Source organism: Rutilus rutilus (assembly GCF_951802725.1).
Source record: "Rutilus rutilus genome assembly, chromosome: 7".
Taxonomy (NCBI): Eukaryota; Metazoa; Chordata; class Actinopteri; order Cypriniformes; family Leuciscidae; genus Rutilus; species Rutilus rutilus.
This window is the reverse complement of record NC_140221.1, coordinates 785154-811850: the sequence shown is the minus strand read 5'-3', so window position 1 is coordinate 811850 and position 26697 is coordinate 785154. Positions and strand designations below refer to the sequence as shown.

General features: G+C 43.1%; 2 protein-coding genes across 2 annotated transcripts; one reads left to right on the top strand and one right to left on the bottom strand.

Annotated features, from left to right (window-relative positions):
- Positions 1 to 1778: 1778 nt before the first annotated feature.
- spra (sepiapterin reductase a) lies at positions 1779 to 12894 on the bottom strand. Its single transcript, XM_084413347.1, has 3 exons — positions 11827 to 12894; positions 10449 to 10739; positions 1779 to 2793 (listed from the first exon to the last, which is right to left on the bottom strand). The coding sequence occupies exons 1-3, from the start codon at positions 12158 to 12160 to the stop codon at positions 2603 to 2605; spliced, it is 816 nt and encodes a 271-aa protein (XP_084269473.1). The 5' UTR covers positions 12161 to 12894; the 3' UTR covers positions 1779 to 2602.
- An 836-nt stretch (positions 12895 to 13730) lies between these two features.
- exosc2 (exosome component 2) lies at positions 13731 to 18974 on the top strand. Its single transcript, XM_084413189.1, has 9 exons — positions 13731 to 13941; positions 15581 to 15682; positions 15995 to 16040; positions 16217 to 16306; positions 16418 to 16483; positions 17732 to 17800; positions 18171 to 18347; positions 18602 to 18730; positions 18822 to 18974. Exons 1-9 carry the CDS (start codon positions 13814 to 13816, stop codon positions 18900 to 18902), a joined length of 888 nt encoding a protein of 295 aa, XP_084269315.1. The 5' UTR covers positions 13731 to 13813; the 3' UTR covers positions 18903 to 18974.
- The last annotated feature ends 7723 nt before the right edge of the window (positions 18975 to 26697 follow it).

Below are 26697 nucleotides of genomic sequence, written 5' to 3'. Positions count from 1 at the left end.
CTCAGCGGTAAAAGGCAGCAAATACACATCCCAATTTTGCCGCCGCGGGAACGGCGGCGGTAAAAGTCTCATTCTGGTTGTCCACCATCTGTACACATCACAACATGTAAAAAGGAAAATATCTGCGTTATTTTGTCACTTATTGGGAGCAGTATGCTAGCTGGAGCCATTTACCTCCAGTCTTTGTGCTAAGCTAGGCTAGCGGTGGGTGCGTCAGACAGAGTTACGGCACGCACGGAGATGAGAAGGGTGTGTGTGGACTTATCTAACTCTGGGGGATACGGGGAATAAGCTAAAGTCCCAAAAAGTCGGCGTGTTCCTTTAAACAGTCAAATACACACAAAATATACACACAAAATAATGTCAAAATGCCAGTCTTGGTGAGTATCCACGTAAACACAGTCACTTATGTTTTAACATAAACAGTTGAGAAAGAAAACGCATGTGTAAAAGTATGATGGAGCCGTGCGTCAGGTCTTAAAGTTACAGCAGCCTAATAAACCTGCTGCCAAATTATGAGATGATATTAAAAATATCTATATGGCAGGTTTTCCGAATGGTATCGATGTTAAAATTGTGGCCAGTGGAAATGCTGTGGCTGCTAACTTTGGAAAACCACTTGCCACAAAATTAATGTCAATCAATTCAATTCAATTCAATTCAAATTTATTTGTATAGCGCTTTTCACAATACATATTGTTTCAAAGCAGCTTTACAGAAAGTGATCAAATGATCATCTTCGTGACACCATCCTAAGATTTAAAAGACATCTATCTTTTATAAACACCCAATTTATACACTGAAAATTTTATATTATAAAAATAAAATTTAGTTTCTATATATTTTTGTTCTACTACTTACCACAGCAATGTACTGTTATATATGTAATTTATTTAATTTTACATTATTTTCTCTAGATTTTTCTACAGACCTTGAGAAACAAGTACACTAACTGTACAGATGACTTTATTAGGGACAAAACTGTGGTGGAAAAGACCAGGAAAAATCAAAGCTCTTCAGTCAAAGACGTTCTCTTGGAGGATTTGGGAAAACAGCAGTGTTTACATCAGGTGTGTGTGAAACCCAGAGCTTCCACACTTGATTGATTTTCGGAAAAAGTGCCATCGCTCCAAACAACTGTGTATGTTTCATCAAAACTGTTTACAGCAGGAGCGAGTGTGAAAGAGACTGGACACGATCAACACAAACATGACAGAGAAACACTGCAGGAACCAACAGACTTTAATCAGGAGACGCCAGAGACACATTCACAATATTATATTAGTCATAATTATTTTACTGAATACACACAACACATACACAAAAATCACAATTTTGATAATTGAAAAAACATTCTTAAAAACTACAAATAATATATATATAAAATAATTTTAGAATTTCAAAAAATATAGCTAGCAATTCAAGATATAAAGTGAGTAAAAACACATTTGCACATGAAAGCAAAGCCTTTAGTGTAATTATTACATTCACCATAATATGAATGGAATAAAACATCAGTAAGCAATAATGTTTTTATGAGTTTGAGCACATACTGTAGAAACACTTCGCAAAACAATCACAGAGTTTTCTTTGGGTCCAGAACTTCAGGTTATAATCTGCAGTTTATGCATTAAGATCAAGGCACTTGAAATATTCCAAACCGTTTCAATACTGACTGAAGTTCACTTCTCTGACAGTGAGTTTTAATTAATTACAGTATATGAGATTAGTTTATTACAGAACGTCTGCCCTTGACGCAATCATTAAGTGAAAGTTTATTACAGAACGTCTGCCCTTGACGCAATCATTAAGTGAAATCTAAATGGACAATTATAGTTTTGAATGGATATATTTATTCTAAATGATTTATGGGAGCACATCATTATTGTGTTTATAATCTTGAATCAGAATAAGTTCCTCTTGCATCTCTTCTCTTCTCTGATGATGTGGGCGGGGCAGCCTGTCACTCACATGAGATCAGCCAATAGCAAACCACAACCATCCAATCAATTCCTCACAGACATGATCAAGCCCCGCCCACATTTGTTCTTGTTCCAGAAGCGTTTCACTCGATATACGTCACAATGGAGAAGAAAAGACCAGCACAACTTCACTTCAATGCCGAATTTAAAGTATTAGTTCACTTCAGAATTAAAATTTCCTGATACTTTATTGACCCCCACGTCATCCGAGATATTTTTATATTCACTCGAAAAGAAATTAAGGATTTTTCTCCATATAATGGACCTCAATGGGGTCCAACAGGTTGAAGGTCCAAATTGCAGTTTCAAGATTCAATATGAGCATTTGTGGTTAAAAATATATAAATGTTTATTTGTTATAAAATGTCGGCTGGTTTGTCTTGATAAGACTCTTATTCCTCGGCTGGGATCGAGACTTTGAAGCTGCACTGAAACTCACATCTGGACCTTCGACCCGTTGGACCCCATTGAAGTCACTATATGGAGAACAATCCTGGAATGTTTTCCTCAAAAACCTTCATTTCTTTTCCACTGAATAAAGAAAGACATGAATATCTTGGATGACGTGGGGAGGGTAAATTATCAGGAAATTGTAATTCTGAAGTGAAGTACTCCTACCCCTATAGATCGTAGTAGTCGAGATGGGCTCCCGAGGGGTACGTGTCCTCCAGCAGGACCTTCATGAGTTTGCTGACGGACTGCTCACAGGTGAGGAGCTGACCATTAGCATGCATGACGCTAAACGTGTTCCTGAGAGCGTCGTCAGCAGAACTGCTCCTCGCCTGAAGCTGCATGTCCGTGTCCAGAGGGCCTGTGGGAACACCAGAACACAGCGTTACAAACACCAGAACACAGCGTTACAAACACCAGAACACAGCGTTACAAACACCAGAACACAGCGTTACAAACACCAGAACGCAGCGTTACAAACACCAGAACGCAGCGTTATAAACACCAGAACGCAGCGTTACAAACACCAGAACGCAGCGTTATAAACACCAGAACACAGCGTTACAAACACCAGAACACAGCGTTACAAACACCAGAACACAGCGTTACAAACACCAGAACACAGCGTTACAAACACCAGAACACAGCGTTATAAACACCAGAACACAGCGTTACAAACACCAGAACACAGCGTTACAAACACCAGAACACAGCGTTATAAACACCAGAACGCAGCGTTATAAACACCAGAACGAAGCGTTATAAACACCAGAACACAGCGTTACAAACACCAGAACACAGCGTTATAAACACCAGAACACAGCGTTACAAACACCAGAACGCAGCGTTACAAACACCAGAACACCAGAACACAGCGTTACAAACACCAGAACACAGCGTTACAAACACCAGAACACAGCGTTATAAACACCAGAACGCAGCGTTACAAACACCAGAACGCAGCGTTATAAACACCAGAACGAAGCGTTATAAACACCAGAACACAGCGTTACAAACACCAGAACACAGCGTTATAAACACCAGAACACAGCGTTACAAACACCAGAACGCAGCGTTACAAACACCAGAACACAGCGTTACAAACACCAGAACACAGCGTTATAAACACCAGAACGCAGCGTTACAAACACCAGAACGCAGCGTTATAAACACCAGAACGCAGCGTTACAAACACCAGAACGCAGCGTTATAAACACCAGAACACAGCGTTATAAACACCAGAACACAGCGTTACAAACACCAGAACACAGCGTTACAAACACCAGAACACAGCGTTATAAACACCAGAACACAGCGTTATAAACACCAGAACACAGCGTTATAAAAACCAGAACACAGTGTTATAAACACCAGAACAGTGTTATAAACACCAGAACAACAGAACAGTGTTATAAACACCAGAACAGTGTTATAAACACCAGAACACAGCGTTACAAACACCAGAACACAGCGTTATAAACACCAGAACAGTGTTATAAACACCAGAACAACAGAACAGTGTTATAAACACCAGAACAGTGTTATAAACACCAGAACAGTGTTATAAACACCAGAACACCAGAACAGTGTTATAAACACCAGAACAGTGTTATAAACACCAGAACAGTGTTATAAACACCAGAACACCAGAACAGTGTTATAAACACCAGAACAGTGTTATAAACACCAGAACAGTGTTATAAACACCAGAACACCAGAACAGTGTTATAAACACCAGAACAACAGAACAGTGTTATAAACACCAGAACAGTGTTATAAACACCAGAACAGTGTTATAAACACCAGAACACCAGAACAGTGTTATAAACACCAGAACAGTTATAAACACCAGAACACAGCGTTACAAACACCAGAACGCAGCGTTATAAACACCAGAACACAGCGTTATAAACACCAGAACACAGCGTTATAAACACCAGAACAGTGTTATAAACACCAGAACACAGCGTTATAAACACCAGAACACAGCGTTATAAACACCAGAACACAGCGTTATAAAAACCAGAACACAGTGTTACAAACACCAGAACACAGCGTTACAAACACCAGAACACAGCGTTATAAACACCAGAACACAGCGTTATAAACACCAGAACACAGCGTTATAAACACCAGAACAGTGTTATAAACACCAGAACACAGCGTTATAAACACCAGAACACAGCGTTATAAACACCAGAACACAGCGTTATAAAAACCAGAACACAGTGTTACAAACACCAGAACACAGCGTTACAAACACCAGAACACAGCGTTATAAACACCAGAACACAGCGTTATAAACACCAGAACACAGCGTTACAAACACCAGAACACAGCGTTACAAACACCAGAACACAGCGTTATAAACACCAGAACAGTGTTATAAACACCAGAACACAGCGTTATAAACACCAGAACACAGCGTTATAAACACCAGAACACAGCGTTATAAAAACCAGAACACAGTGTTATAAACACCAGAACAGTGTTATAAACACCAGAACAGTGTTATAAACACCAGAACACAGCGTTACAAACACCAGAACACAGCGTTATAAACACCAGAACACAGCGTTACAAACACCAGAACGCAGCGTTACAAACACCAGAACACAGCGTTACAAACACCAGAACACAGCGTTACAAACACCAGAACACAGTGTTATAAACACCAGAACAGTGTTATAAACACCAGAACACCAGAACAGTGTTATAAACACCAGAACAGTGTTATAAACACCAGAACACAGCGTTACAAACACCAGAACACAGCGTTACAAACACCAGAACACAGCGTTATAAACCCCAGAACAACAGAACAGTGTTATAAACACCAGAACAGTGTTATAAACACCAGAACAACAGAACAGTGGTATAAACACCAGAACAGTGTTATAAACACCAGAACACAGTGTTATAAACACCAGAACAGTGTTATAAACACCAGAACACCAGAACAGTGTTATAAACACCAGAACACAGCATTACAAACACCAGAACACAGCGTTATAAACACCAGAACACAGCGTTACAAACACCAGAACGCAGCGTTACAAACACCAGAACACAGCGTTACAAACACCAGAACACAGCGTTATAAACACCAGAACACAGCGTTACAAACACCAGAACGCAGCGTTATAAACACCAGAACGCAGCGTTACACAAACACCAGAACACAGCGTTATAAACACCAGAACACAGCGTTACAAACACCAGAACACAGCGTTATAAACACCAGAACACAGCGTTATAAACACCAGAACACAGCGTTATAAACACCAGAACACAGCGTTATAAACACCAGAACACAGCGTTATAAAAACCAGAACACAGTGTTATAAACACCAGAACAGTGTTATAAACACCAGAACAGTGTTATAAACACCAGAACAGAACAGTGTTATAAACACCAGAACACAGCGTTACAAACACCAGAACACAGCGTTATAAACACCAGAACAGTGTTATAAACACCAGAACAACAGAACAGTGTTATAAACACCAGAACAGTGTTATAAACACCAGAACACAGTGTTATAAACACCAGAACAGTGTTATAAACACCAGAACAGTGTTATAAACACCAGAAGTGTTATAAACACCAGAACACAGCGTTACAAACACCAGAACACAGCGTTACAAACACCAGAACGCAGCGTTATAAACACCAGAACACAGCGTTATAAACACCAGAACACAGCGTTACAAACACCAGAACACAGCGTTATAAACACCAGAACACAGCATTATAAACACCAGAACAGTGTTATAAACACCAGAACACAGCATTATAAACACCAGAACACAGCGTTATAAACACCAGAACACAGCGTTATAAAAACTAGAACACAGTGTTATAAACACCAGAACAGTGTTATAAACACCAGAACAGTGTTATAAACACCAGAACACAGCGTTACAAACACCAGAACACAGCGTTATAAACACCAGAACAGTGTTATAAACACCAGAACACAGCGTTATAAACACCAGAACACAGCGTTATAAACACCAGAACACAGCGTTATAAACACCAGAACACAGCGTTATAAAAACCAGAACAGTGTTATAAACACCAGAACAGTGTTATAAACACCAGAACACAGCGTTACAAACACCAGAACACAGCGTTATAAACACCAGAACACAGCGTTACAAACACCAGAACGCAGCGTTACAAACACCAGAACACAGCGTTACAAACACCAGAACACAGCGTTACAAACACCAGAACACAGTGTTATAAACACCAGAACAGTGTTATAAACACCAGAACACCAGAACAGTGTTATAAACACCAGAACAGTGTTATAAACACCAGAACACAGCGTTACAAACACCAGAACACAGCGTTACAAACACCAGAACACAGCGTTATAAACCCCAGAACAACAGAACAGTGTTATAAACACCAGAACAGTGTTATAAACACCAGAACAACAGAACAGTGGTATAAACACCAGAACAGTGTTATAAACACCAGAACACAGTGTTATAAACACCAGAACAGTGTTATAAACACCAGAACACCAGAACAGTGTTATAAACACCAGAACACAGCGTTACAAACACCAGAACACAGCGTTATAAACACCAGAACACAGCGTTACAAACACCAGAACGCAGCGTTACAAACACCAGAACACAGCGTTACAAACACCAGAACACAGCGTTACAAACACCAGAACGCAGCGTTATAAACACCAGAACGCAGCGTTACACAAACACCAGAACACAGCGTTATAAACACCAGAACACAGCGTTACAAACACCAGAACACAGCGTTACAAACACCAGAACACAGCGTTATAAACACCAGAACACAGCGTTATAAACACCAGAACACAGCGTTATAAACACCAGAACACAGCGTTATAAAAACCAGAACACAGTGTTATAAACACCAGAACAGTGTTATAAACACCAGAACAGAACAGTGTTATAAACACCAGAACAGTGTTATAAACACCAGAACACAGCGTTACAAACACCAGAACACAGCGTTATAAACACCAGAACAGTGTTATAAACACCAGAACAACAGAACAGTGTTATAAACACCAGAACAGTGTTATAAACACCAGAACACAGTGTTATAAACACCAGAACAGTGTTATAAACACCAGAACAGTGTTATAAACACCAGAAGTGTTATAAACACCAGAACACAGCGTTACAAACACCAGAACACAGCGTTACAAACACCAGAACGCAGCGTTATAAACACCAGAACACAGCGTTATAAACACCAGAACACAGCGTTACAAACACCAGAACACAGCGTTATAAACACCAGAACACAGCATTATAAACACCAGAACAGTGTTATAAACACCAGAACACAGCGTTATAAACACCAGAACACAGCGTTATAAAAACTAGAACACAGCGTTACAAACACCAGAACACAGCGTTATAAACACCAGAACAGTGTTATAAACACCAGAACAGTGTTATAAACACCAGAACAACAGAACAGTGTTATAAACCCCAGAACAGTGTTATAAACACCAGAACACAGTGTTATAAACACCAGAACAGTGTTATAAACACCAGAACAGTGTTATAAACACCAGAACACAGCGTTACAAACACCAGAACACAGCGTTACAAACACCAGAACACAGCGTTATAAACCCCAGAACAACAGAACAGTGGTATAAACACCAGAACAGTGTTATAAACACCAGAACACAGTGTTATAAACACCAGAACAGTGTTATAAACACCAGAACACCAGAACAGTGTTATAAACACCAGAACAGTGTTATAAACACCAGAACACAGCGTTACAAACACCAGAACACAGTGTTATAAACACCAGAACAGTGTTATAAACACCAGAACAACAGAACAGTGTTATAAACACCAGAACAACAGAACAGTGTTATAAACACCAGAACAACAGAACAGTGTTATAAACACCAGAACAGTGTTATAAACACCAGAACAACAGAACAGTGTTATAAACACCAGAACAACAGAACAGTGTTATAAACACCAGAACACAGTGTTATAAACACCAGAACAGTGTTATAAACACCAGAACAGTGTTATAAACACCAGAACAGTGTTATAAACACCAGAACACAGCGTTACAAACACCAGAACACAGCGTTACAAACACCAGAACACAGCGTTACAAACACCAGAACACAGCGTTATAAACACCAGAACACAGCGTTATAAACACCAGAACACAGTGTTATAAACACCAGAACAGTGTTATAAACACCAGAACAACAGAACAGTGTTATAAACACCAGAACAGTGTTATAAACACCAGAACACAGTGTTATAAACACCAAAACAGTGTTATAAACACCAGAACAACAGAACAGTGATATAAACACCAGAACACAGTGTTATAAACACAAGAACAGTGTTATAAACACCAGAACAACAGAACAGTGTTATAAACACCAGAACAGTGTAATAAACAACAGAACAACAGAACAGTGTTATAAACACCAGAACACAGTTATAAACACCAGAACACAGTGTTATAAACACCAGAACACAGTGTTATAAACACCAGAACAGTGTAATAAACACCAGAACAGTGTAATAAACACCAGAACAGAACAGTGTTATAAACACCAGAACACAGTTATAAACACCAGAACAACAGAACAGTGTTATAAACACCAGAACACAGTGTTATAAACACAGAACAGTGTTATAAACACCAGAACAACAGAACAGTGTTATAAACACCAGAACACAGTGTTATAAATACCAGAACAGTGTTATAAACACCAGAACACAGTGTGATAAACACCAGAACAGTTTTATAAACACCAGAACAACAGAACAGTGCTATAAACACCAGAACACAGTGTTATAAACACCAGAACAGTGTTATAAACACCAGAACACAGTGTGATAAACACCAGAACAGTGTTATAAACACCAGAACAACAGAACAGTGTTTTAAACACCAGAACACAGTGTTATAAACACCAGAACAGTGTTATAAACACCAGAAAAACAGAACAGTGTTTTAAACACCAGAACACAGTGTTATAAACACCAGAACAGTGTAATAAACACCAGAACAGTGTTATAAACACCAGGACAGTGTTGCAAACACCCCGAACAACAGAACAGTGTTAAAAACACCAGAACAGTGTTATAAACACCAGAACAGTGTTACTAGAACAGTGTTATAAACACCAGAACAGTGTTAAAAACACCAGAACAGTGTTATAAACACCAGAACACAGTGTTATAAACACCAGAACGGTGTTTAGTGTTATAAACACCAGAACAACAGAACAGTGTTAAAAACACCAGAACAGTGTTATAAACACCAGAACACAGTGTTATAAACACCAGAACGGTGTTTAGTGTTATAAACACCAGAACAACAGAACAGTGTTAAAAACACCAGAACAGTGTAATAAACACCAGAACAGTGTTATAAACACCAGAACAGTGTTATAAACCAGTGTTATAAACACCATAACAGTGTAATAAACACCAGAACAGTGTTATAAACACCAGGACAGTGTAATAAACACCAGAACAGTGTTATAAACCAGTGTTATAAACACCAGAACAGTGTAATAAACACCAGAACAGTGTTATAAACACCAGAACAGTGTAATAAACACCAGAACAGTGTTATAAACACCAGAACAGTGTTATAAACCAGTGTTATAAACACCAGAACAGTGTAATAAACACCAGAACAGTGTTATAAACCAGTGTTATAAACACCAGAACAGTGTTATAAACACCAGAACTGTGTAATAAACACCAGAACACAGTGTTATAAACACCAGAACAGTGTTAAAAACACCAGAACAGTGTAATAAACACCAGAATACAGTGTGTACCTGGGGCGTAAGTGTGTGTGAAGGGAGAGTGTGTACCTGGGGCATAAGTGTGTGTGAAGGGAGAGAGTGTTCCTGGGGCGTTAGTGTGTGTGAAGGGAGAGTGTGTACCTGGGGCATAAGTGTGTGTGAAGGGAGAGTGTGTAAGTGTGTGTGAAGGGAGAGTGTGTACCTGGGGCGTAGTTAAGGACCCTGAGGTCCGGCTCCTCCTCTGCCAGCACTCGGAACATCATGTCTCGGGCCGCCTTCCCGCTGCAGTACAGGACCCAGGAGGGGAACGGCCTCAGCGCACACAGAGAACTGATGTTCAGCACGACCCGGGTCAGACCCGACCGGCCCGGCACCGAGCGCAGGACCCCTGCCGTCACACACAGCGCCGAGCTCACGTTCAGGGACAGGTACGAGTCCACCTCACACACATCCGTGAAGTCACGACAGCGCCGAGACACGTCCCCGAGAGAAGCTGCACACACACACACACACACACCAGGATCAGGACACACAACACAGCAGAATCACAACACACAGACAAGATTATGATATTAAAAATTTAAATTATGAGATTAAAAATCGAAGTTATGAGATTTGACAAAAGAGTCGAAACTATGAAATAAAAAAGTTAAATTATGGAATAAAAAAATTCTTTAAGATAATTTTTTTTTTAAATCATGAAATACTAAGTCATAATTATGAGATAAATATAAAATTATGAGATATAAATTGAAATTATGAGATTAAAAATGTAAATTGACAGTCAAATTTATGAAATAAAGTAACATTTACGAGATAAAAATGATCAGAATAAAGATTCAAATTGAGATAAAAAGATGAAATTATGAAATGTTAAGGCATAATTATGACAGTCAAAATTCTGAGATAAAAATGAAATTATGATATAAAAAGTCGAAGCATAACAAAAAAGTTTAAATTACGAGATAGTCAAAATTATGACAAGTCATAACTGAGAAAAGTTACTAAATCATAATTGAGAAAAAAATTTTAGATAAAATTGAAATTAGAAGATAAAATTAGAATCTTTAAATTCTGACTTTTTGTCATAATGCACTTATGTCAAAATCTTTCGGAATTATGACATGATAAATCATAATGGCATGAAAAGATACATTTATGTGATAAAATGTCCAAATATGACAAAAAGTTTGCCATATTTATGCCAAGTCATAATTGAGAAAAAGTTTAAATTATGACATACTAAGTCACAATTATGAGATGAAAAGTTACATTTATGAGATTAAAAAAAATCAATTATGAGAAGAAAAATCTACACACGCATATTTTAAGTCAAACTTACAACACACTAAATCATAATTATGAGAAATAAAAAAAAAATCGAATAATGACTTTCTATGTCATAATTTACTTTTTCACATTATTTCAATTTGTATAATAAATATGACTTAGTATGTCATAATTGAGACTTTTCATCTCATCATTATGATTAATCAAAGCATAATTTCTCCTCGTGTTCTGGGAACAGTCTTCCACATGTCGAACACATCTCGATCTGAGTGAGGAATATCGATCCGCACCGGCGTTATTAACGAGCAACAGAGTCTGGATCCCGGGATCGGTCGCGGAGTCTCGGGTCTCGGTGATGAGGCTCTCCACGCCCGCTTTACACCCGAGATCCGCGGCCACACACCGGACCGTGATCCCGGGGTGCCCGCGGCCCAGATCCTGCTTCAGCTCCAGGAGCCGATCCTCCGAGCGGGCCGAGAGCACCAGAACCGAGCCCGCCGACAGACGAGGCGCCACGGAGAGAGCCAGAGCCCGGCCGAAGCCTCGCGACGCCCCGGTGATGATGACCAGCGCTTTACCGAAGCCCGAACCCAGACCCGGACCCGAATCCGAAACTGCACTCATCCCGAACCGGTTGATCCTGACTAGAGCAGAGAGAGAGAGATAGTGCGCGCACTGATGTATGTGTGTGTGTGTGTGTGTGTGTGTGTGTGAAGTGATCGATTAGACACGCACCCGGAAGACAGACGTTATGTATATACAATGTGTTGATTATTATTTATTTGTAATTGTTTTCAATAAAAGAGTCAGTTTTGAGTGGATGAATGTACTAAATATGTTGTTACAAACTTAAAAAAAAAAAAAAGTTTTTACTTAAGAAATGCTACAATTTATGAATTGTGTTTCGTAACAATGTTTTTTTTTTCTTCTTTTTTTTCTGTTTATTTTACTGGCGTTTTGTCTACTGTTTATTGTTGTTTAATTCTGTTTTGAGTTGTAACTATATGTATTTACTTTTATATGTTCAATAAAATAAAAATAAAATAAAAAAACGAACGCGCTTTATAAGGAAAACCCCATCGAGCACACTGAAACGGTTACACGTTTTCAAAGTTTCTTAAATGATGTAAAACAGTTTTTTTTTGTTTGTTTGTTTTTTACAGGAAAAATTACATTTGTTAATATGGAATTTTGCCAATTAAAAGAATACAATTTATTATATAAACACATTGGACATTGTACATAGCCTACATAACTTATAAAGCGCGTTCGTTTTAAAAAATATATATATATTTTTATTTTATTTGTCTTTATGTAGAGCTGCATGGAGTCCACTAGTGTGCAACTCTTACATATTGTTTTTTGTATACTGTTGTATTTTTGTAACATATTATTTTTTGTTAATAAAAAAGTAAAATGTGTTAATACATTTATTAGTAATTGTATTCAATAAAAGATCCAGTTTTGAGTGGATGAATGTACTAAATAGGGTGTTACAAACTCGAAAAAATGCTGCTTATTTATGTATTGTGTTTTGTACGTGTGAACTTATTTATTTATTTACACTTACTTATTTTAATTCGCTCAACCTCTCGTAATGAAATCAATTCTTCCCTCTAGCGGGCACTCATCTTATTACAAAAAACTTATTTATTTACACATTTATTTACACATTTATTTTAATTTGCTCAACCTCTCGTAATAAAATCAATGCTTCCCTCTAGCGGGCACTCGTCTTATTACAAAATAAAAGTTCACAAGTTTTATAACACGTTTAAAAAGTCATTTAGCAAAATTATTTTGTTATTTAACTAGTTAATAATTCAATGTCAAATGTCGTTATGTTAAATACGTTATGTATGTACAATGTGTTTATTAGTAATAGTATTCAACAAAATAACTTTTTTTACTTAAGAAATGCTACTTTTTAATGCATTGTGTTTTGTATGCGTAACATTGTGAACTTATTTAAACTTTATTTATTTATTTACACTATTCATTTTAATTCTAATTCGCACAACCTCACATAATAAAATCAATGCTTTCCTCTAGCGGACACTCATCCTATTACAAAATAAAAGTTGCCAAGTTTTACAACACAAAATTAAAATGTGATATTTAACTAATTAATAATTCAGTGTCAAATGTCGGCGTTATGACGACTTTTAAATGAATACAGTCGACCTTTTATTATGAAATCGGCGCGCGCTTTCTGCCACTGTGCGCGGTTCCGGTCGGTGTGTGTGTGTGTGTGTGTGTGTGTGTGTGTAAGCAAGCATGGCGGTGGAGATGAGGCTTCCAGCGCTGCACAAACATGTTTCTCTCACAACAGCACAGTCTCACCGGGACGACAAACACCTGGTGGTTCCTGGAGATGTGATCACATCTGACACGGGCTTCATGAGGTAAACACGAACCGGAACCGGAACCGGGCTGGATCTGATCTGTAAACATCAGGGACGTTTAAAAGGCCTTGAAATAGTGAAAACTAAAGAGTGACAACTTTAATTGTTAATATCAGTTTTCCTGCTTTTCCTTTCAAGTCATAATTATGAGCTAAAGTCGAAATTATGACATGTTAAGTGGCATTTACTACATGGAAGTTATGATGTTCTCTCATAATTGACTTTTTATATCGTCATTATTATTATTATTTGCAATAGCAAAGTGGCAGAAATGTTCTTCCAGACTGGATTATACTGAGAACATTCGTCCATCAGTCTGTTGATGTTATCAGAGTGTGTGTGAGAGTGAGAGATTGTGACTCCACATCCTCAGTGTGTGTGTGAGTGTGTGTGATTGTGACTTTTCATCCTCAGTGTGTGTGTGAGTGTGTGTGATTGTGACTCCACATCCTCAGTGTGTGTGTGTGTGTGTGTGTGTGTGTGTGTGTGTGTGTGTGTGACTCCTCATCCTCAGTGTGTGTGTGTGTGTGACTCCTCATCCTCAGTGTGTGTGTGTGTGTGTGTGACTCCTCATCCTCAGTGTGTGTGTGTGTGTGACGACTCATCCTCAGTGTGTGTGTGTGTGTGTGTGACTCCTCATCCTCTGTGTGTGTGTGTGTGTGTGTGTGTGTGTGTGTGTGACTCCTCATCCTCAGTGTGTGTGTGTGTGACTCCTCATCCTCTGTGTGTGTGTGTGTGTGTGACTCCTCATCCTCAGTGTGTGTGTGTGTGACTCCTCATCCTCTGTGTGTGTGTGTGTGTGACTCCTCATCCTCAGTGTGTGTGTGTGACTCCTCATCCTCTGTGTGTGTGTGTGTGTGTGTGACTCCTCATCCTCTGTGTGTGTGTGTGTGTGTGTGTGACTCCTCATCCTCTGTGTGTGTGTGTGTGTGTGACTCCTCATCCTCTGTGTGTGTGTGTGTGTGTGTGTGTGTGTGTGTGTGACTCCTCATCCTCAGTGTGTGTGTGTGTGTGACTCCTCATCCTCAGTGTGTGTGTGTGACTCCTCATCCTCAGTGTGTGTGTGTGTGACTCCTCATCCTCTGTGTGTGTGTGTGTGTGTGACTCCTCATCCTCAGTGTGTGTGTGTGACTCCTCATCCTCTGTGTGTGTGTGTGTGTGTGACTCCTCATCCTCTGTGTGTGTGTGTGTGTGTGTGTGTGTGACTCCTCATCCTCTGTGTGTGTGTGTGTGTGTGACTCCTCATCCTCTGTGTGTGTGTGTGTGTGTGTGTGTGTGACTCCTCATCCTCAGTGTGTGTGTGTGACTCCTCATCCTCAGTGTGTGTGTGTGACTCCTCATCCTCAGTGTGTGTGTGTGACTCCTCATCCTCAGTGTGTGTGTGTGACTCCTCATCCTCTGTGTGTGTGTGTGTGTGTGACTCCTCATCCTCTGTGTGTGTGTGTGTGTGTGTGTGTGTGTGACTCCTCATCCTCAGTGTGTGTGTGTGACTCCTCATCCTCAGTGTGTGTGTGTGACTCCTCATCCTCAGTGTGTGTGTGTGACTCCTCATCCTCAGTGTGTGTGTGTGACTCCTCATCCTCAGTGTGTGTGTGTGACTCCTCATCCTCAGTGTGTGTGTGTGACTCCTCATCCTCAGGGGTCACGGCACGTACATGGATGAAGATCGGCTCACGGCGTCAGTGGCTGGACAGGTGGAGCGGGTCAATAAACTCATCTGTGTGAAGCCGCTGAAGACCAGGTGATCTCTCTCACTCACTCACTCACTCACTCACTCACTCACTCACTCACTCACTCACTCACTCACTCACTCACTCACTCACTCACTCACTCACTCACTCACTCACTCACTCACTCTCTCTCTCTCACTCACTCACTCACTCACTCACTCACTCTCACACACACTCTTCTCTCACTCACTCACTCACTCTCACACACACTCTTCTCTCACTCACTCTCACTCTTCACACTCTCACACACTCACATTCACACTCACTCACTCACTCACTCACACACACACTCTCTCACACACACTCTTCTCTCTCTCCCGCAGGTATAACGGTGAGGTCGGTGACGTGGTTGTGGGAAGAATCACTGAGGTTTGTGTTTATGATGGATGTGTGATGGTCGTCTCTGAAGCTCTGATCACGTGTGTGTCTCTGATCACGTGTGTGTGTCTCTGATCATTATGTGTGTGTGTCTGATCACGTGTGTGTGTCTCTGATCACGTGTGTGTGTGTCTCTGATCATTACGTGTGTGTCTCTATAACAACAGGTGCAGCAGAAACGGTGGAAAGTGGAAACGAATTCTCGTCTGGATTCAGTGCTGCTGCTGTCGTCGGTCAATCTGCCGGGAGGAGAGCTGGTGAGAAACTCTCCGTAATGCAGCAAATATAGTGCATTTATTATGAGCTCATATCGCAGCACTGGATCGGTGCAGTAAAGTGTGTGGATGTTTGTTGCGTGTGTGTGTCAGAGACGGCGATCGACGCAGGATGAGCTGGCCATGAGAGATTATCTTCAGGAAGGAGATCTCATCAGCGTATCCTTCATCATCATCATCATCATCATCATCATCATCATCATCATCATCATCCACAGACAACATGACATCCACACATACTGACTTGATTCCTTTAATTCTCTTTCCTGCTCTGACTGATTCGTTCAGTATATGTAATCACAAACGGCATTATGAAAGTCTTTTCAGCCACACATCATCATTATTTCCATTTTACGATAACTCAGTTATCTCAGCAGTACTGGGGTAAGAGTTTATAGTTCAGATATAAGCTCTGATGTCTACAGTAGTGATCAAAATACAGCAAATCTGTTTGTGTTTACTTTAGTGACTCATGAATCATTCATTCAAGAGATTCGTTCAAAAACACTGATTCATCCAGTAATGAAACGAGTGAGTCATTGAATCATTCACTCAACCTTCTTTTTTTATAAGTAATTCTAATTAATTAGGGTTTTTAAAATTGACTGCAGAAATTAACATTCTGTCAGAACATCTAGTAAATTACATGTTAGTTTTAGTTGTTCAGAATCGGGATCTGTGTTTGAATCGGGATCTGTGTTTGAATCGGGATCTGTGTTTGAATCGGGATCTGTGTTTGAATCGGGATCTGTGTTTGAATCGGGATCTGTGTTTGAATCGGGATCTGTGTTTGAATCAACAAAATCGTGATTCTCAATTTGATGATGAAATTGAAGATGTAAACTTATACTAAAGTCTTAATCTGAACAGAAATATGAAATAACCAAACTAACAAACAGCGCATGACAAAATTACTAAAACTTCAATAGAAATATAAAATGTATTGTAAAAATTAACAAAGCGCATTGAAATAAGGCTAAATAGGCACATACTTTTTTTTTTTTTTTTACAAAAGCACATAAAAACAATATTAGATCTAATACTGAAATAAAAATAAAGCTAAACAGAAATATACGAAAGTATTAAAAATAACAAACGCATGCAACACTAAACCTTGAGCTAGAATTAAAGCTAAACTGAAAATATGGAAATCAGGCTAATTCAAAATATGAATAAATACTATAATAGTCTATAAATAATTGAAATAGCACTGATTCCAAAGCAATACAGTTGTCATAGTCTTTGATCAAAATGTAATAATTTGTTCCTCCTGAAACTCCTTATTTAGATTTCATTCTGATCCGTTCAGTTCACATTGTTCCTCTAAAGCAGCTTCTGACTTCATCAGTTCGAGGTGTTCATCACTTCCTGTTATCATCTCCTGCTGTGTTCTTTAACCGCTCACAGGCAGAGGTTCAGTCCATCTTCTCGGACGGCGCTCTCTCTCTGCACACGCGCAGCTTAAAGTACGGGAAGGTGAGAAACACGTCATAAAGTCATATTCTCCTCATATTCTCCATTGTTGCGGCTCCTCTCTTCCCAGTCTGTCAGCAACGCTCTGTTTACTTCCTGTCTCTATGAAGCCCCTCCTTCTGAAAAGCATACTGTGCTCTGATTGGTCGGCTGGAGCGGTGTGTTGTGATTGGTCGAGCGCTTCGAGTGTGTTTGGGAAATGTCCCGCCCCTTTCCATAACCGCCAGTTTAACACACTACTAACTAACTCAACCAAGCCCCGCCCCTTTATTCTGCGCATGAATTATGTAAATGAGGAATACTGTGACGTGTTCCCGGAGGATGGAGGTGTTTGAGGAGTTGAGGAGCACTGACACTGATGCCTGTGTTTCAGCTGGGTCAGGGAGTGCTGGTTCTCGTGTCCCCGTCGCTGGTGAAGAGACAGAAGACTCACTTCCACAACCTGCCGTGCGGCGCGTCCGTGATCCTGGGAAACAACGGATACGTGTGGCTGTATCCCACGCCGGAGACGCAGGACGAGGAGGCCGGAGGGTTCTACACCAGCATGGAGGTCAGACTGCTCTAGCTCTCAAAAGAACAAACACACACAACTGATCAAACACACACAACTGATCAAACATACGACTGAAATAAACCGTGTTTTAAGAGTTTCAGGAGTTCAGGTTCAGAAACTGTAATCAAATGTAAAATATCACTGCACTTTATTAATAAAATATACATTACAAATATAGTTACAAAAGTTATTCAGTTTTGTCTCTGTCTTCTGTTGTGTGATTATGTGTGTGTGTGTGTGTGTGTGTGCAGCCGGTGCCGGTGTCGGATCGGGAGGTGATCTCGCGGCTCAGGAACTGCTTGCTGGCTCTCGCCGCTCATAAGGTTTTGCTGTACGACACCAGCGTGCTCTACTGCTACGAGGCAGCTCTTCCACACAAGGTATCATCATCTTCATCATCTCCTTCATCTCCTTCATCATCTGTGTGAACGCTCATGAGGAGTGAAGCCTCACGTCTGTGTTTCCCTGCAGATTAAAGATATCCTGAAGCCGGAGACCATGGAGGAGATCGTTCTGGAGACACGGCAGCGCCTGGTGGAGCACGAGGGATAAAACACACAAACCCTACAGATAATACAGAAATAAATCAATTTGACAGAAAACAAGTGGCTTTTATTGTTCCTCGTACAAGCAAAAGCGCATCTGAAACCTTACAGAAGACGTGTTAACCAGCATTTACTCTCGTACCAGTTTAGAAGTCTTCTATGTTTGTAATGTTAAGTAATATTGTGCCTGGGATGACAGTCATCATTCACTCACCCTCAAGTTGTGCCAAACCCTGTGTGTGTTTCTGTGTTCTGCTGAATAACACAGGTGATGGACCCACTGACTTCAGTAGTGTAGTAAAAAAATACAATGGAAGTCAATGGGGTCCAAAATGTTTTCATTTTTGGGTGAACTGTCCCTTTAAGAGAGTGACAGTCAGTATCAGGCCGCTAGAGGGCAGAGCTTCAATGATCACCATACTAACACATGCACTGAAATCATATATACTGATTATATTATATATTAGTACTTATTTTATTTAAAAAAATCAATCAATCAATCATTTATTTCTAGAGTACATTTAAAACACAACCAAAGTTGACGAAGTGCTTTACAAAGAATAAAATAAACACAAGACATAATAATAATATATATATTTACCAAACAAGCCAAAATAAGTAATACGCAATCAATAGAATAAAGCATCAAAATGTTTACAAATATTGACACGTTTTTATAACTTTCTTACTTTTATTTTGAAAAATTAGTTTTGAGTTTGTTCAAGGAAATAAACAACTTTTTAAATGAAAGCAACATTATCATACATGTGCAAGAATTAAACAATGTATGATTAAGTTGCTATAATACGTAAATCAAGGAAATAGAAAGAAAAAAAGATGAAAAAAAAAAACAAATAACTGCAATATAAATGAATAAAGATGTGCCTGGGAGATGCAGAGAGATAACAAATAAATAAAAGTATAAAAATTAAAAAAGGAACGGAAGCGATTGGCGGAAGAGCTCTCCAGACCGGGCACGCGCAGCCCCGCCCACGACGCTTCTCATTGCTTAATGGCAGTGATGACGTCGACGCCACGGTAAATAGGAAATGCGGTTGAAAACATGCTCATGACTTATGGTAGTATAAAACAAAACTTTGAATCCGTTAATCTGGTAATAATATATAGTGTTATAAATATTGTTATTTTTTAGAAAACGTTTCATTACGTACATTTCCAAGCAATAATCCAGTTACTTCTTTTGACTCGTCACATTGCAATGTCAACCAACTTTTAGTTTCAAGTTATTTTTTTATTAATTTGAATGTTATTCCAGTATTTGCTTTACAGTTACAAGTATTAATTATTAACATGTAAATAAAAGTCGAATATTTTCGGCAAGACTCAAGATGTTATTAAAATGAATAAATTATGGATTTACTTGATAATGAAAAGGGTTACGGTTAAAATACCAGCACTGTTTGTGTATGAATAACATGCCAAGACAATTATTTCATTGTTATTAAGGTATCAAACGGTTTAATTAGTTCTGATAAAGATAGGTGAAACTTTACATATACCTTTCTCTGTACATATACATAGGCCTATCTCTACAAATTAATTAGATTTTTGTACATATACATCTGTGGTTAGACATTAACATCCTTTACACACTTCCCCCAGCTCACGTCAGCTGTAGCCGACGACACACGTCCCAGAACCCGTACACATGCTCATCTAAGGTCATGTTAGCCATGATACCGCTTTAGAAAACGCAAGATTACTGTAAAACACCCATGAGGCATTACGCCGCTCACATGTAAACTCTAACACACTCATGTGCCTTCTGAGCCTAAGAGGACAGCAGAGAATACAAGTCAAAATATACATGGTAGGAGAAGTAAAAATGTCTTATTAAATGCCTCATTATTTACAGTACGCCTCGTTTGCCTTTTCTTGCCCGTCTTCCCTCATCACACCTGTAACGGAAAGGTTTGTGAAATGCAAAGGGTTTGTACACATTTCTACCAATAAATGTAAATGACTTTTCCATGACTTTTAGGCAGATGTTCACGACCTACCCCTTCCATGAACGTCTGTGTAAACATGTAAAAAAAAGAATAAAAATGTCATGTTCAAATGTCACAAATCACAGTATATCTTAACTAATGAAATGACAAGCTATGTGGTTTAATACAGAATAAACACTGACACACCAGTAATCCGGTCAGAATAAACACTGACACACCAGTAATCCGGTCAGAATAAACACTGACACACCAGTAATCCGGTTAGATTAAACACTGACACACCAGTAATCCGGTCAGAATAAACACTGACACACCAGTAATCCGGTCAGATTAAACACTGACACACCAGTAATCCGGTCAGAATAAACACTGACACACCAGTAATCCGGTCAGAATAAACACTGACACACCAGTAATCCGGTCAGAATAAACACTGACACACCAGTAATCCGGTCAGATTAAACACTGACACACCAGTAATCCGGTCAGAATAAACACTGACACACCAGTAATCCGGTCAGAATAAACACTGACACACCAGTAATCCGGTCAGATTAAACACTGACACACCAGTAATCCGGTCAGAATAAACACTGACACACCAGTAATCCGGTCAGAATAAACACTGACACACCAGTAATCCGGTCAGATTAAACACTGACACACCAGTAATCCGGTCAGAATAAACACTGACACACCAGTAATCCGGTCAGATTAAACACTGACACACCAGTAATCCGGTCAGATTAAACACTGACACACCAGTAATCCGGTCAGATTAAACACTGACACACCAGTAATCCGGTCAGATTAAACACTGTGTCAAATTTGTTAACTAAGATTTTATAACAGCTTTGCCTTTACCATTAATCTTATTGGATAACCATCAGTTATTAACAAAATAACGTCCCTATTTAAATTCACTCGAAAAACAGTGGAGTTTATTATATTAGAGAGGGAGCAGACCATGAAGAGAAGAAGTGGAAGTGAACCGTGATGGTGACCCATACTCAGAGTTAGTCTTCTGCATTTAACCCATCCAAGTTAACACACACACACACACACACACACACACACACACACACACTGCAAACGTGGATACACACACACACTCCACTGCAAACGTGGATACACACACACACACACACACACACACTGCAAACGTGGATACACACACACACACTGCAAACGTGGATACACACACACACACACTGCAAACGTGGATACACACACACACACACACACTGCAAACGTGGATACACACACACACACTGCAAACGTGGATACACACACACACACACACACACACTGCAAACGTGGATACACACACACACACACACACACACTGCAAACGTGGATACACACACACACACTGCAAACGTGGATACACACACACACACACTGCAAACGTGGATACACACACACACACACACACTGCAAACGTGGATACACACACACACACTGCAAACGTGGATACACACACACACACACTGCAAACGTGGATACACACACACACACACACACACACACACACACACTGCAAACGTGGATACACACACACACACACACACACACACTGCAAACGTGGATACACACACACACACACTGCAAACGTGGATACACACACACACCCGGAGCTCAACGCAGCAAAAAGGAAATCGATGGATCGAGTGAACGTTAAGTATTGTGAGTTGTTTAACCAATATTATCACTTAAACATATATTATATTCTAAACATATTTTGAAACAAATTTCCGTGACTCTTCCAAAACTTTATAGGATTATTTAGTTTTCCAAAACTTTCCCAGGCCTGGATATTGCTGTTTTAACATTCCATGACTTTCCCAGGTTTTACACGATGGCACGAACCCCTGCACTTGTTCTCTTAAACTCCGTGACTAAAGGTTCTCTCAGACGCAGAAGAAGAAGAGCTCAGCATCACTGAAGCTTCAGTGTGACAGCACAGCAAACACTACAGAGAAAGCTCAAAATGTGCATTAAAAAAACAAAGACACCTCAAGAGGAATCCTCCAGGAACATTAGACACCTCAAGAGGAATCCTCCAGGAACAGCAGACACCGAATAAGACAAATAAATACTTTTAATAACACGGGGGTTTTGCATTGCGTATCTTACCTCTGTAAAACCAGCGGCTCCTGCGGTCACAGAGCTCAGTGAATACTGGAATGAGAAACATTATTAAATACATTTGCTCAGATATAGCGGATAAACATCTAAGCCACACATCAGCTTTATAAACCTCCCATCCGGACTGAGACAGCTGGGGCCGTGCACACAGGCAACCCGGACTGAGACAGCTGGGGCCGTGCACACAGGCAACCCGGACTGAGACAGCTGGGGCCGTACACACAGGCAACCCGGACTGAGACAGCTGAGGCCGTGCACACAGGCAACCCGGACTGAGACAGCTGAGGCCGTGCACACAGGCAACCCGGACTGAGACAGCTGAGGCCGTGCACACAGGCAACCCGGACTGAGACAGCTGGGGCCGGGCACACAGGCAACCCGGACTGAGACAGCTGAGGCCGTGCACACAGGCAACCCGGACTGAGACAGCTGAGGCCGTACACACAGGCAACCCGGACTGAGACAGCTGGGGCCGTGCACACAGGCAACCCGGACTGAGACAGCTGAGGCCGTGCACACAGGCAACCCGGACTGAGACAGCTGAGGCCGTACACACAGGCAACCCGGACTGAGACAGCTGGGGCCGTACACACAGGCAACCCGGACTGAGACAGCTGAGGCCGTGCACACAGGCAACCCGGACTGAGACATCTGGGGCCGTACACACAGGCAACCCGGACTGAGACAGCTGGGGCCGTACACACAGGCAACCCGGACTGAGACAGCTGGGGCCGTGCACACAGGCAACCCGGACTGAGACAGCTGGGGCCGTACACACAGGCAGCCCGGACTGAGACAGCTGAGGCCGTGCACACAGGCAGCCCGGACTGAGACAGCTGGGGCCGTACACACAGGCAGCCCGGACTGAGACAGCTGAGGCCGTGCACACAGGCAACCCGGACTGAGACAGCTGGGGCCGTACACACAGGCAGCCCGGACTGAGACAGCTGGGGCCGTGCACACAGGCAACCCGGACTGAGACAGCTGGGGCCGTACACACAGGCAATCCGGACTGAGACAGCTGAGGCCGTGCACACAGGCAACCCGGACTGAGACAGCTGAGGCCGTGCACACAGGCAGCCCGGACTGAGACAGCTGGGGCCGTGCACACAGGCAGCCCGGACTGAGACAGCTGGGGCCGTACACACAGGCAGCCCGGACTGAGACAGCTGAGGCCGTACACACAGGCAGCCCGGACTGAGACAGCTGAGGCCGTACACACAGGCAGCCCGGACTGAGACAGCTGAGGCCGTACACACAGGCAGCCCGGACTGAGACAGCTGAGGCCGTACACACAGGCAGCCCGGACTGAGACAGCTGGGGCCGTACACACAGGCAGCCCGGACTGAGACAGCTGGGGCCGTACACACAGGCAGCCCGGACTGAGACAGCTGGGGCCGTGCACACAGGCAACCCGGACTGAGACAGCTGGGGCCGTACACACAGGCAACCCGGACTGAGACAGCTGAGGCCGTGCACACAGGCAACCCGGACTGAGACAGCTGAGGCCGTGCACACAGGCAGCCCGGACTGAGACAGCTGGGGCCGTACACACAGGCAACCCGGACTGAGACAGCTGAGGCCGTGCACACAGGCAACCCGGACTGAGACAGCTGAGGCCGTGCACACAGGCAACCCGGACTGAGACAGCTGGGGCCGTACACACAGGCAGCCCGGACTGAGACAGCTGGGGCCGTGCACACAGGCAACCCGGACTGAGACAGCTGGGGCCGTACACACAGGCAATCCGGACTGAGACAGCTGAGGCCGTGCACACAGGCAACCCGGACTGAGACAGCTGAGGCCGTGCACACAGGCAGCCCGGACTGAGACAGCTGGGGCCATGCACACAGGCAGCCCGGACTGAGACAGCTGGGGCCGTACACACAGGCAGCCCGGACTGAGACAGCTGGGGCCGTACACACAGGCAACCCGGACTGAGACAGCTGAGGCCGTGCACACAGGCAACCCGGACTGAGACAGCTGGGGCCGTACACACAGGCAGCCCGGACTGAGACAGCTGGGGCCGTACACACAGGCAACCCGGACTGAGACAGCTGGGGCCATGCACACAGGCAGCCCGGACTGAGACAGCTGGGGCCGTACACACAGGCAGCCCGGACTGAGACAGCTGGGGCCGTACACACAGGCAGCCCGGACTGAGACAGCTGGGGCCGTACACACAGGCAACCCGGACTGAGACAGCTGAGGCCGTGCACACAGGCAGCCCGGACTGAGACAGCTGAGGCCGTGCACACAGGCAGCCCGGACTGAGACAGCTGGGGCCGTACACACAGGCAGCCCGGACTGAGACAGCTGGGGCCGTACACACAGGCAACCCGGACTGAGACAGCTGAGGCCGTGCACACAGGCAACCCGGACTGAGACAGCTGGGGCCGTACACACAGGCAGCCCGGACTGAGACAGCTGGGGCCGTACACACAGGCAACCCGGACTGAGACAGCTGAGGCCGTGCACACAGGCAGCCCGGACTGAGACAGCTGGGGCCGTACACACAGGCAACCCGGACTGAGACAGCTGAGGCCGTGCACACAGGCAACCCGGACTGAGACAGCTGGGGCCGTACACACAGGCAGCCCGGACTGAGACAGCTGGGGCCGTACACACAGGCAACCCGGACTGAGACAGCTGGGGCCGTACACACAGGCAGCCCGGACTGAGACAGCTGGGGCCGTACACACAGGCAACCCGGACTGAGACAGCTGAGGCCGTGCACACAGGCAACCCGGACTGAGACAGCTGAGGCCGTACACACAGGCAGCCCGGACTGAGACAGCTGAGGCCGTACACACAGGCAGCCCGGACTGAGACAGCTGGGGCCGTACACACAGGCAGCCCGGACTGAGACAGCTGGGGCCGTACACACAGGCAACCCGGACTGAGACAGCTGAGGCCGTGCACACAGGCAACCCGGACTGAGACAGCTGGGGCCGTACACACAGGCAGCCCGGACTGAGACAGCTGGGGCCGTACACACAGGCAGCCCGGACTGAGACAGCTGGGGCCGTACACACAGGCAGCCCGGACTGAGACAGCTGGGGCCGTACACACAGGCAACCCGGACTGAGACAGCTGGGGCCGTACACACAGGCAGCCCGGACTGAGACAGCTGGGGCCGTACACACAGGCAACCCGGACTGAGACAGCTGAGGCCGTGCACACAGGCAACCCGGACTGAGACAGCTGAGGCCGTACACACAGGCAGCCCGGACTGAGACAGCTGAGGCCGTACACACAGGCAGCCCGGACTGAGACAGCTGGGGCCGTACACACAGGCAGCCCGGACTGAGACAGCTGGGGCCGTACACACAGGCAACCCGGACTGAGACAGCTGAGGCCGTGCACACAGGCAACCCGGACTGAGACAGCTGGGGCCGTGCACACAGGCAGCCCGGACTGAGACAGCTGGGGCCGTACACACAGGCAACCCGGACTGAGACAGCTGAGGCCGTGCACACAGGCAACCCGGACTGAGACAGCTGGGGCCGTACACACAGGCAGCCCGGACTGAGACAGCTGGGGCCTTACACACAGGCAGCCCGGACTGAGACAGCTGGGGCCGTACACACAGGCAACCCGGACTGAGACAGCTGAGGCCGTACACACAGGCAGCCCGGACTGAGACAGCTGGGGCCGTACACACAGGCAACCCGGACTGAGACA